Source organism: Stegostoma tigrinum, chromosome 7 (genome assembly GCF_030684315.1).
Source record: "Stegostoma tigrinum isolate sSteTig4 chromosome 7, sSteTig4.hap1, whole genome shotgun sequence".
Taxonomy (NCBI): domain Eukaryota; kingdom Metazoa; phylum Chordata; class Chondrichthyes; order Orectolobiformes; family Stegostomatidae; genus Stegostoma; species Stegostoma tigrinum.
Window position 1 is genome coordinate 47,251,946 of NC_081360.1, and position 14,137 is coordinate 47,266,082.

At 39.7% G+C, this 14,137-nt stretch overlaps 1 protein-coding gene across 10 annotated transcripts in view; it reads left to right on the forward strand.

Annotated features, from left to right (window-relative positions):
- Positions 1–14,137, forward strand: part of chn1 (chimerin 1) — a 171,758-nt gene that overhangs the window by 27,262 nt on the left and 130,359 nt on the right. For 5 of the 10 annotated variants that reach the window (XM_048535082.2, XM_059647205.1, XM_048535080.2 and 2 more), the window contains one exon: positions 3,546–3,577. The exons of 4 other annotated variants lie outside the window; for them this stretch is intronic. In XM_048535082.2, coding sequence (XP_048391039.1) covers positions 3,546–3,577 — 32 coding nt within the window. Of the gene's footprint in view, positions 1–3,545; positions 3,578–14,137 lie in introns of those variants that run through there. One more of the 10 variants, XM_059647209.1, reaches the window with a different exon arrangement.

Consider the following 14,137-nt stretch of genomic DNA (forward strand, 5'->3'; position numbering starts at 1 on the left):
AGTCAGCATATGATACAACTGTGTGCTTGCTTGGACAACCAGTAATGAGGAAAACTCCTGCACACATGCATTCTCACTCTCTCCTTCCCAAATGCTCGTGCTCTTCCAATGAAGATAATATGGTGTCTTAAATTTGAACTGTGGGCAACAACCAGAAAATCACGCATGAAGACTTCACAGCAGCAATTCTAGAAGAAGGAAGGCATACTAACTGTCTTTTAAACAATCTTAGTTGAGCAACAGAACTCCAGATCCACAATAATTGAACTGTTGTTTATCTTATTGAATTGTATCTTGGCCAAAATTAACCTCCTTTACTCTAACTTACATTTTCCTTGCTGCCAAGTTTGAGTTTGTGAGTTTGTGTTTTTATGCACGTTTTGTGGAAGTCAGGCCGTATTTTACTTGGATGTGTTTTAGCACTGTAAAACTGATCCCTGACCTGCTTAATTTAAGATATTTTGTCTGGCTAATTTGTTATCATCCACATGGCTCCAAATATGTATATACTAAATTGGGAAATACATACCTCAAAAATTTCCAATGTCTGTTGCAATCAAATAAGTAGTGGGAAAGGAGTGAAATCATTTCACTCCTCATCTGATTCTAACATTGGCTTAGTGTTTTTCATATTTCCTCTTTTAAATTCTTTAGCGTATCTCACAATTTGTTTTACTCCTGTAAGTTATTTTCCAAGTGTGATATAGTGTCAAGGTGTACATGCAGTACAGCACTTTGCTTAAACACTTTGTTGTCATTGTTTTTCCTCTTTGAAGCTCTTCTGTTTGAAGCATATTCTGTTGAAGTTTTGATCCAAGGTTCAGGATCTTGCTTTTCAAAGTATCCTGTACTAACTCTAAAGAATGCAACTTCTCTTCCTAATATGCTGTTTTTTAACTTGCGAAATTATGTGCTGTCAGCCTTACCCAGGTTAATAACTTTTTTGCCATCTTGGAGCTACGATTATTTATAAAAATCGTCCTTTTTATTCATCTGAATTAGCTTTCTGCCTCTTCTACAAAACAGTCTCTCTCTTTTCAGTATTGGCCCTGAGAATTGTTTGTATGGCCTTGCGTATTGTTTCTAATACTTTGGAATTTACCCAGCTTGTAGGTCCAGTGATTTCAGAAATCCATTTGTTTTCTTCCATCACTTTAGAGTTTTCTTGGCACTTTACTTTTGGGATTTCTTCTCAGGTTTCTTCTCTGGACCAATAGTGATGTGATACTCAACATCTTCAACGTGACTGACCAGCTAATCAAGACACATGAGTACATTTGGACCAGACAATGCTTCTGATCAGAGGATGGCTTTACTTGGATGTGTTACCTTCAAACTCAGTACCTCCTTGATCAGTTGGATCAAGTGATAGCTCTTTGCCATTGTTCAACCCAAAGGTGGTAGAAATGGAACATGCAGCTAATATTTATTTTCTTTGTGTGTCCCCAGTTGCAGAATATGAAGTAACTCTGATATGCATGGCATTTCTTCCATCTCTCAACAGCTGGCCACCCCAAGTTCTTGCACACATTTCTTTATGTTCTTTAGTTTTCATCATTTTTGTTTCTGATTCACTATGTTAACAATGCTAACTTTGTTTGACTTAATGGGAGGCCACATGTTTGCTTGTTGGCATCTTCATCTGTCCACATGGCTGGTTTGCAATCCAGAGTGACACCAAAAGTAAGGGGTCAGTTCTGTCTGAGGTTACCATAAAGGTCCCACTTTCTTAACTTCACCTTACTTGATGTCAAGTGACCCTTAGATTAAACCACCACAGACTCTCTCTCTCCCTGGTGAGAAAGCAGTTGTATGGTCCTCTGGAGCTGTGGTAATTTTACCTTTACCTTTTACGTTTGCTGGCTATATTTTTCAATCTTGTTAAGAACACATTAACAAACCTGTTTCTGTCTCCAATTTTGCAATTCATAATGTTTAATTTGATTTGACCTTGGACATGTGTGCTGAATTTCCTCAGTTGTTATCTGGGTATTTATTGTCATTGTCATTCATATCCCAGAATTAAGTCTAAGCATTTCTCTGCTACCCACGGAAGGGTTTTGTTGTCCTCTTCACTGGTGTTTATTTGACATTTAGTAGCTTTCCATAGTCTGCATGTTGTCTAAACTTCTCCAATTCCTGCGATAGCATCATTCCACCTGAGCTGGAACTATGATTTTGCTGGGCTGTGGCCATATTGACACTTATGTTTTTTTCCCTCTCTCTGAATTTTGCTCAACCTAATGCAAACATTTATTTAGTTTTATAACTTTGCATATATTTTGCTCGCAGACATCTGCCATCATGTTATATATTTTTGCCCCAACAACCAGGAAATAATCACCTTTTGTAAGCCGAAATTCTAGAACTTCATTAAATGTATTTCTCAGATGCAGCGTGGCTGTATGGACGATTCTTCTGTCTTGGTACATTGTCAATAGTGTGTGATGTGACACTCTGGATACTTGTGCTTTCATACACACGAACATATTATTCCAATATGATTTAGGAACTGTAACAACAGCAATAGTGCTGGCATTCCACCACATCAATTACTTTATTGTGTTCACAATTGGTTGCATTAATACAGATACTGGAATACAAATAATTCTGTATAATACAGTTTACAGTTTACAGTCTACACCAAAACAAAATCCACTGTCATCAGTTTCAATTAACTCCCAGAAGTTTTGTAATGATTAATGAACTATATGTGGCTTGAACTATATCACTTTTCCTCAAGCGCCAATATTTGTTCCTCTGAGTGTTTTGTCTTCTGAGGTGAGAACAGGAGATTTAATAGCCACTGGTGTTCTCATTTTAATGAAGCTACAGAAGTGTTAATCCTCTATTAAATTGTCAGGTGCATACTTATTGGCATAGTCAGTCCCTGCTGTTTGCTTTCATATTCAATTAAGTCAAGATGAAGTATCAATGTTGTTTTTAAGTGCTTTTCATTTAACCTGGAAAGGTATTTTATTCATGCACTTAGTAAAATCTTGAGGTTTTTTTATCTTTTAAGTATTTATGGGGATTGCTTTTGAGGACAGTGGATAGTAGAGGATGCTCTTTTAGCATCAATTAATGGTTCATGTATCTGACCTCTTTAGCCTAGTTCAACATTATTTAGTATTTTTAAATGTAATTTCTTTGCACTTTTTCTGCTTGGCTTGATCGAGGTTTTCTTTTGTTTGTAATAACTATGTGTATCTATTCTTCATACCATAAACATTCTGCAGTAGAAAAAGAAGCCCAGAATAGGTGCACAAGTGTTCAGTGTAGTATTTGGGTTGCATCCACACATTCCGGCCTTACTGTTGATAATATAGGAATAGGTTTTGGGTCTTTTGATTGTGTGGAAATATGGAGCCTAATGCCTATTTGAAGCCCATTTTGCAAAATTTCATTATGAATATCATTCCTTAATTATAATTATCACCACCTTTGGTTAAGTTATGTAATGTATGTTAAATACAGTACTTAATGTCTTTTTTTTGCAGTAAACAAGTTTGTTTTTAAACAAGTAGACTTCTTTTTATTTGCAGGTGGAGAACAGACCCAAGTACTATGGAAGAGAGTGAGTGCAGGTTTAGTTTTGAATTTTGCATTTTTATGAAGCTGCTTATTTAACTCTGTTATAGTTACAGTAGTGAAACAGTCCTTTACAAAAAATATGCATTTTGTGACAATTGTATTTTAAATATTTCTGCAAGGCTGCAAGTTTGAGAGCTTTGGTACTGCTTGCCTTGCTGTTCCTGCCATTCTGTGTCTCTAATGATCTCAAATAAGAGGAAAGAACTTTACATAGAATCGTGTTGAACATGCAGCACCGAAATAGACTGGCCTTACCTGCCAAAACTAGGTTCGTGCTGCCGTCTGACCCTCTTAATCTCCTTCATCTGACTGTATCAACATAACCCTCTCCCCTTCACATACATTGTTATTTTTGTACCTTGCATTTCTGAAATATTCTGAAGTGCTTCACACGGTGAAATGTGTTGAATTCCAGGATGAGCTATGCACTTGGAACGACACCAAGAGCACTACCTGTCATTTTGAAGCAGTGAAGGCTATCAAGAACAGATGTTATACCTACGCAGCAAATTTAAGTGGCACAAAACTGAAAAGGGCACATGCCTGCTTTTATGTGATCAGTTAAGTGACTCATTTGAGGCACTGTGTTGAATTGCACATTTTTTAAATTCTTGTTTTCTGTCACCCGTATGTGTGCTATTTCGCAGTGATAAATGCAATACCTGAAATACATCCTTGTTTCTATAGCACAGTGATGCAGTTACCAACAAGTCAAAAATAGAGATTAAAAAATAATAAAGGATTTATCCACCAATAGATGTGGCCTTAACTACAGAAAGGAAGAAATGTGTAGGAAAAAGGAGGGATTTGAGTAATAAGCACAGACCAGGAATCATGAGAAGTTTCCCACCCTGATATTAATTGCACAGAAGTGGTAAGTAAAGCGGTTAAAGAATGGAGCTCTTTAAAATGTCTGCAGGACTCCTTTCCAACCCAATATGTGGATTACTCAATTCAAAGGAAAGTTCACTATTGGATCTGGTAATGGGGAAATGACCCAGAGCAGAAGGGAGGCATAAAAGTAGGGCATCATCTGTGTTAGGTTCTAGGAAAGACCATGTGGCTGAAGTAATTAGACAGTAGGAGCTTTGTTTATGGAGGTCTTCACTGTACACGCAGCAAGGCTGAGAGAGCTGTTTGTTGTTATTACATCATGTGATCAGACTTAAAATGACTGTCGACCATTCTTGCACAATACACAACATCCTTCCCATTTTCCATCAGAGGTTCCTTCACTGAAAGCAGTTACAATATGTACAATCATATATGACAGTCAATAAGTAACATGTTCCAGAGAATGTCAATTCTTGTGTGACATCTGCGCAACTTGGCCATTATTTATTATTCTCATTTGGCTTTAACCTTTTGGTGTTTTACGTGTACCAGGGACATCATCTGTTATTGACTTTTCCTGAGATCAGTGAATGTGTTGCTCAATGTCATGATATTCCCCACTGTCCCTTCAGATGCTCCAATTATCGTTCTGCCGTCACGTATACCCAGGTCTCACTTTTTGATGTAGTTATTCGTGGATCTTCAAGTAATGTTGTCCCTGCCACATTTGTTCTTGTTTCCAAAAGTTGATCTGCATGTCTTCTCGATCTTATGTCATTTCTAATCTATATGGTATAGGAAACAAGTCTAATTAATGTTACAATGATGGCTTATACCCACTAATCGCCAGTGATCTAATTCATCACTAACACTTGAATTTTTTTGAAAATACAGGGTTTGACTTGGTTCTGTCATTGGAAAACCTGTGTCTGTTGTTTCTGTCAATAATCCCTTTTTGTCAGGGTGGTTTCAGCAAATAAAATGTCGTGTACAACTGACAATTTAGTATGAGAAACAATAGAATTTTGAAATGTCAAGTGGTTTGTGGTCTGGTATATTAACAAAAATTTGGCTAAGTCTTATGGATAACTTTTTGTTCTTGAATTACTGTTAAGGCATGTTTTATTGTTGGACCAACCTTTCTATCAAACCATTCATGGCTGAGTGACAGAGTCGATCAGAAACGTTGAATTTCATCCTTCATAAACTCTCGTGATGTAAACTGTCGGCCATTATCACGAACAAGTTGTTTCAGATAACCAAACTTCTCAAAAGACCCTGCCCATCTGTCAATGGTTTTATTGTTATCAAGTTTGTAACTTCTGGCCAGTTAGGACGTGTGTCAACCAATATAAAAAACACTGTGCTTCAAAAGCTCTGGTATAATTAATATGTACCCTTTGCCTTGGCAGTTCTAACCATTCCCATGTGTGTAATGGTGCTACTGGAGGTAGATTGAGAACTCTTGTGTCAGCTACGTATATTCCAGCCATCTCAATTTTCAGAGCTATCCCAGGCCATCACAACAGCTTCGTTCTGACAGTGCTGCATTGACCTTTTGTGTAGTTAATTTAACATATTTCATTAGCTGAGATGGAGTGTTGACCCTCATTCCCCATAGCTGCTTGTATGGATAGTTCTTGCTTTAGTGTGATGTATGGCTTCAGTTCTGATGTTGTTCCTGTGATCTGGCCTTAAAGTACTGTGTCCATCACTTTTGATAGTGAATTATTTCCAGTGTACATAACTTGTCTTGTTACTACCAGGGTGTCCTCTACCTATTTAAACTAGAAAATGAGTATGTAAGGACTGTTTGTGGTCAACTCATTTGGCAAAGATTGGGGCTTGGAGTTTAGAAGATTGTGAAGTGATCTTGTTGCAACATGTAGGATTCCTTAAGGGGTTTGACAGTTAAATGCTGAGAGGATGTTTCCTTTCATGGAATAGTCTAGGACTAGTGATCAGAGTCACAAAATCATGGGGCACCAATTTAAGGGTTAGGTGAAGAGGCATTTATTTTGAAAGTTGAGTGGCTTTAGAACTCCTTGCCGTAGAGAGCTGTGGGGATGGAGCCCTTGTGAAGATATTTAAGGCTGAGAAAGATTCATGATCATTTGGGGCATCATATGTTTTGGGGAAAGGGCAGGAAAACGGATGTGAGGACTGCCAATTCAACCACGATCCTATTGACTGGAAGATCAGGCCAGAGAGGCTGAATGGTCTTCTCCTGTTGCTATATCTCTTGATCAGAGGTAATCAAGAAGGTCTATCAACACTCCCCATGTAAATTCAGTTGGTAATACTTAATTGTATAAGTGTGAGATGGTAACGCCGTTCACCTGTGCGAGCAACTTATTGCTGGTAAAGGTATCCCTGTGTGTGATTCAAATATTGTTATGGCCTGTGGTCTGTTAGGAGGGTAAATTCCCACCCATTTGGGTATTTTTGGGATCATCTAATGCCAAAATTGGTTGCTAGAGCTTTTTTCTCTCTGTGTATAGTTCACTTCTGCTTTATTTAAAGAGCTTGATACAAAAGCTATTGGCTTCTCTTCACCATTAGGTAAAATGTGAGAAATGACTCCTCCCACTCTTGCTGTGAAGCATTCCATGCCAGTTGCAATGGCAACTTCAAATTTTAATAAAACCTCTTCTGACTTGTCAAGGCTCTTTCACGTTGATCTTCCCATTTCCGATTCTTGTTTGTACAATTTATTTTGCCAAATGTCTTGAGAATGGTTGCACGATTTGGGACAAACCTGCCATACTGAGATCACAATTAGTTTTCATTTTTAGGTGTTGGTGCCTCAGTCCTTGTTTTTACTTTTGAAGGTGTCTTTTGTAGTCTCTTAGCATCAATCAAATGCTCTAAAAATTCGAAGGAAGATTTTTAAAAATTCACATTTGTCTTTCCTCACTCTTGGGCCAATAACTTCATGTCTTTGCAAAGTAGCATCTAAATTGTTAAGTTTTTTTTCAGTTAGCTGACAAAAATATTGTTCCGGTAACACTCAACTTCTTCCAATCCACTTAAGATCTGATCCATGGCACATTGGAATATCGTAGGTGCAGATCTCCATTCACTTGGAGATAGGCTTGATCAAGGTTGAAATTACTGAAAAGCTGGTCCAGCTAGTCTGGCAAATAGTTCATCGATTTTTAAAGGCGCAGCACACAGTACTAGATTAAGGATGACCTTAAAATCGTCACAGATGATCTATCCTTCTCACTCATATGATAGATGTGGCCCAATTACTCATTTATGGGTTTCAAATCTCCCTCCTTGACTAGCTTCTCTAATTCTGTGTGATCTTTGCTTTGATTGCATAAAACACTGATCTAGCCTTGCAATATTTTTGCTTGATTCTGATCCTTGATTTTCAGTTTGACAGATCTTTTCTATGTGATTTTCTATGAAATGTTGCTCTAGAATTTGGACAGATCAGCCTGAGAAGCTAATGAACAATTTACTTCAGCCCGAAACATCATCTTTTGTGCTCCTGATATGCTGCTTGGCCTGCTGTGTTCATCCAGCTCCACACTTTGTTATCTTACTTCAGCTCAGTTGAGTCTGATTTTCTACAGTCACTTAGTTCCCAATAAAGCTGGGAATTTCCTTCAACAACATGTTAGGATAAATCTTTAGACTTTTTATGTAATTAAATATTCACATTGATAGAACCCCCCTAAAGTCACCACTTTGCCTATGTATATTCTTAGTACAATTTTTAAGGGGTGCGTCGCAGTGTGACTGCAGCTTCTGATGTACATGTGCACATATTGGTGAAATTGCCTCTCTGGTGTCCACGTCCGTTCTTACTGGCTTGCCTTTCAGTAAGAGAGTGACCCAGCATTGGCTGGCGTCGCCAGTGATGGCCAGTTTGTTTTGGATTGAGATTCTGGGATTTCTCATCCTTTTTTGTACTGTATAGATTTTATTCCACCTCTTTTTTTTGGTTTCTGTATATCTGTTGATATATTCATGTTTCTTCCTCAAACACACCCGTTCAATGTGCTTTTTTTTCCTTTGCAGTTTCTGCATATAGTTTCTTTATATACCAGCAACGTGCTGCTGTGGGACTTCATACCACACACTGGTGGTAGCTTTGAGTCTGTGTTGGTGCTGGTGTCTCGCCCACCATTTTGTGAACCCTCATGCTTGAGCTAATCTGTTGGACTTACTTGGCTGTTACTTCCATTTGAGGCTGCTGTTTGCAGTGCTTTCTTTACATCTGTGTTCCTTTCTTCTGCATTACTTCACATTTTGAACCACACGCCAGTCTGTATCTGATAGCATCATTTAAGATGTCTCCAAATTCACAGCAATTTTGAAGTAGTTAACAGAATTCTATGAACTGGGAGATAGCTTCAGTGTCATTCCATTTGCATTTGTGGAATCTGTATCTTTTGGCAATCACCAACAGTTTTGGTGTAAAATGGTTCTGTAAGATTCTTACTATTTCTTCGTGGTTTTTGGAACCTGGCTTCTCCTAGCTATGTTAGACACAGGAGGTTAGAAGACCCCCACCCCTTCCAAATAACAACAACGCAGGGACAGTAATGAATGTCAATTTTGTTAGCTTGAACAAAATTATGGAATTTCTTTAAGACTTCTAGCTCTGTGTTTTCATCATATGGTCCAACTGCCCAAACTTTCCAGTATTTTTTTTAAAAATGGGAAGGGTCTGCTTAGCACAATTTACTACAAACGTTTTAGTACTACCTTGATTTTTCTATTTAAAACAAGGCGTTCCTGAGGCTGCCTGTTTCTATGAGTCTACATCCCCAGCTCAAAACACTTCTTTCTGTGCAGCATCCTCCTTAATCAATCAGTGTTTCTTCAGACTAGGGAATATGGCAAACTTCTTCTGCATTGTTCACCTTTTTTTTTCCCCCCTTGGGTGAACTTTTTAAAAATGAATCAATCAGTTGACTTGATGGATCTCAAAGCAGTTTTCTTCTTGTATTAACTTCCAGGAAAATGCAGGAGACTGAAACATTTAACAGCAGGAGCTTTATTTGTGCCAAAATTGGGACAGCTGTCTCAGAATTGTCAGTCTGTAGTCTGACAAAATCCAACACACCACCATCACCATTCCTGGATATGTCTTGTCCCATTGGCAGACGGACACAGCAGAGGTGGTGGAACAGACCTAGTAAAGGTGGTACAGTGGTATAAAGTCAGGAGGGAGTTGCCCTGGGAGTCCTCAACATTAACTCTGGATCACATGAAGTCTTATGGCTTTGTGTTAAACATGGGCAAAGAAACCTCCTGATTACTGCATACCATCCTCCCCAGCTGATGAATCAGTATTCCAACATGTTGATCAGCACTTAGAGGTAAAATTGGAGATGACAAGAGTGCAAAATGTACTCTGGGTCAGGATTAAAATGTCGTCCACTAAGAGTGGTTCGCAGCTGTATGACCAAATTTTTTAAGCTGGTTGTATCCGAAAGGACATAGCTGGGTCACCGGCAAGTAAAGGAAAAACCTTGTTCAGGACTGCATCCTTACCAGTCTGCCAGCTGCACGTGCATCTGTCCATGGCAGCATTGGTAAAAGTGACTACTGCACAGTCCTTATCCAGATGAAGTCCAACCTTCACATTGAGAATACCCATCATCTGTGGTATCGTCACCCATGCTAAATAGGGCAGACTTCAAACAGATCTAGCAACTCCACACTGGGTGTCTATGAAGTGCTGTGTCCCATCAACAGCAGAATTAAACTCCAACACAATCTGCAACTACATGGCCTGACATATTTCCCCATTACCATCAAACGAGAGGATCAACCCTAGTTCAATGGAGATTACAGGAGGGCATGACAGGACCAGCACCAAGCTTACTTAAGACTAAGGTATCAACCCGGTGAAACTACCAAACAGCATAAGCAGGAAGTGATAGACAGAGCTAAGTGATCCCAAAACCAGGAAGTCACAGACAGAGCTCAACAATCCCAAAACCAGTGACTGATCAGATCAGTCCTGCCAGATCCAGTTGTAAAAGGTAGTGGACAATCAAGCAATTGCTGGAAAAAGAGGCTGCACAAATATCAAGGATGGAAGAGTCCAACACATGTATGCAACAGTTAATGCTGAAGCATTTGCAGCAATGTTCAGCCAGAGGTATCAAGTGGATGATCCATCCTGGCCTCCTGTTGTGGTCCCCAGCATCACAGGTGTCAGTCTTTGATCGATTCAATTCATTCCACATAATATCAATAAACTGTAGGAGGCGCTGGTACTACAAAGGCTATGGGTCTTGACAGCATTCTGGCAGTAGTTATAAAAATTTTTACTTCAGAACTTGTTGCCGTACTGCTGTTCCAGTACAGCTATAACACTGACATCCCGCTGACAATGTGGAAAATTGCTCAGGTATCTCCTGTACACAGAAAGGCAGACCAGTCTAACCTGTCCAATTATCACCCATCAGACCACTCTTGATCATTAGAGTGATAGAAGGTGTCATCAATAGTGCTTTCAAGCAGCGCCTGCTCAGCGACACTCAGTTTGGGTTCTGCAAGGGCCACATGGCTCTTGACAGTCTTTGTTCAAACATGGATAAAAGGGCTGAATTCCAGAGAAACGGTGAGAGTGACATCCCTTGACATGAAGGCTGCAGTCAACCAAGTGTGGCACCAGGGACACCTAGCAAAACTGGAGTCAATGGGAATCTGAGGCGGAGGGGCGCAGGCAATCTCTCCAATGGTTGGAGTCATGCCTGGCATATAGGAGGATGCTTGTAGTGTTAGGCATATAAGCTCCAGGACACTTCTGTAGGAGTTCTTCAGTGTAGTGTCCTTAGCTCAACCATCTTCAGCTACTTTATGGCCTTCCCTCCATCATATGGTCAGAAGTGGGGATGTTTGCTGTGATTGCTCAATATTCAGCACTATTCATGACTCCTCAGATACTGAAACAGACCATGCTTGAATGTAACAAGACCAGGACAATATCTTTGTCTGCCATTTTGTGTGGCACAAATGTTACTTGCCCCTTTGTCAGCCAAACCATCTGAAATTAGAGACCTTTTATCCACTGTCCCTTGACATTCAGTATGTTACCATCCACTGAATCTGTCTCTATCAAAATCCTGGGCATTACCATTGACCAGAAACTCAACTGGACACACCATATAAATACAATGGCAATCGAACCGGTCAGAGGCTAAGAATACAGTGGCGAGTAACTCACCTCCTTACTCCCCAGAGCCTGTTCACCATTTACATGGCACATGTCAGGTGTGCGATGGGATAATCCCCACTTGTCTGAGTGGTTGCAGTTCCAACAGCATTTAAGAAGCTTGACACTATCCAGGACAAAGTAACCTGCTAAATTGGCATCTGAACTGCAAGCATCCAGTCCCTTCGTCTCTGACACTCAGTGTACACTGCTCCTATTATCTGCAAGATGCACTGCAGAAATTCATCAAAACTTAGATAGCATCTTCCAAACCCATGATCTGTCCTATCTGGAAGGATAAGGGTCGCAGATACACAGGAACACCACCTCCAAGCCACATACCATCCTGACTTGGAAATATATCACCATCCCTTCACCGTTGCTGGGTCAAAACCTTGGCATTCTCTCTCTAAAGGTTGTGGATCAACCTACAGCATGTGGACTACACCTGTTCAAGAACTTGGCTTACTGCTGCCTTCTCAAGGGCAACTAGGGACAGGCAATGAATACTAGCTGGTCAGAGACGCTCAAGTTCTACAAGTGCATTAAAAAAGGTAAACACAGAACTAAACACTGGTGAGACTCTATTGATGAAGAAATTTGTAAGGACCATTGGCTAGAATAAAGCATACATCCAGTATATGCTTTGTCCGTTGACTATATGATCAGATAAGATACAAAGAGACTGAGAGAAGCCTATAAACAATTAGAATGACAAAGACATACATGATAACATTAAGTTATCAGAGTATTAAACAATAAAATATTTTGTAAGCATGTCAATTAGAAGGTAAGATTGTGTCAGGACTAGGATCATTAAGGGATAGACAGGAAAATACCATCATACTCTTAGTGAAGTAGCAGAAATATCCTATAATTCTTTTGCTTGGATATTTACAAGGGAGATTGAACTGATAGACATGACACTAGTTATGAGATGAATAATGAGATAAGTGCATTTCCGATTTAGTTGGGGGGGGGGGGGGAAGAAAAGTATTGAATAAACTTTCCAAATAGAATGAAGTCCATAGAACATAGAACATAGAACAGTACAGCACAGAACAGGCCCTTCAGCCCACAATGTTGTGCCGACCATTGATCCTCATGTATGCACCCTCAAATTTCTGTGACCATATACATGTCCAGCAGTCTCTTAAATGACCCCAATGACCTTGCTTCCACAACTGCTGCTGGCAACGCATTCCATGCTCTCACAACTCTCTCTGTGTAAAGAACCTGCCTCTGACATCCCCTCTATACTTTCCACCAACCAGCTTAAAACTATGACCCCTCGTGCTAGCCATTTCTGCCCTGTTGAAGGGTCTAGGCCCGAAACGTCAGCTTTTGTGCTCCTGAGATGCTGCTTGGCCTGCTGTGTTCATCCAGCCTCACATTTTATTATCTTGGAATTCTCCAGCATCTGCAGTTCCTATTATCTCAGAATACTGCGTGCAGTCTGGTTACCATATTATTAGGAGGATCTAGAGGCACTGAAGGTTTTATCTGAGAAGGTTTTACAATGATATTAGATATGCAAGGGCAAGTGTACAAGAAAGTGTTTTTTTTAATATATTCTAAGCAATCTGCTCAGTGATGTTATCTCACCTTTGTAGTAAGTCGCACCTTAACTCAGGTATCCTGGCTAAGAGTTAGAAATGCTACTGTTGCACCATGCTTGAGAGAGCAAAGGCTGAGGGATAACCCTAGACTCACGAAAGGATGCATGTCAGGTCCATGAATTATAATCCCATGTCATCTTCTGACATACTGAACTTGTACTTGCAAGATCTTTTGACTTTAGAAAAGAGATAGCCAGAGCATACCTGTGGATTTAAATTTGGAGTTGTCTGAAGGGGATCCCTGTTAAGTCATACTGTAAAAGTTTCAAAGGGAGAAATACGCTACAAACTGATCTCTAATCTCTTGAGTATACCAATTGGTGAATGTAATGGCAGAAAAGACCGAGTGAGAGAACTGCTCGTGTTTTCCACTCAGAATTACACTCCTTTAGAGTTTTTTTTAAAAAACACGCAGCTTCAACCCAGGTATGTGTATGTGGAATAAGGTGCTCATTTATACTGGTAGGTTGTGAAATTCACTAACACAGGGAGTGATTGAAGTGAATAGTGCCAAGATATTTTTCCCTTGACAGGGGAGTGACCAAAAAAGGTTTGAAGTGGGAAGGGAAAGTTTTAAAAGGGATCTGAGGGGGAAGTTTTTTTAACGCAGTGTGGGGTGTCTGTGTGGAACAAGCTGCTAGATGTGGTGAACGCAGGTATAATTACAACCTTTAAAAGACGTCTGGATGGATATGTGAACAGGAAGGGTTTAGAAGGATACAGGCCAAATTCTGGCAAATGGGACGAGATCGGTTCAGGATATCTGATTGGCACAGATGAGTTGGACCAAAGGGCCTGCTTCCATGCTATATAACTCTGACTGTATGAATACTGTAAATACACTTAATAGAACGCTGAACAAGCATATGAATGAAAAGGGTGTATAGAGTCACGATGGTAGATT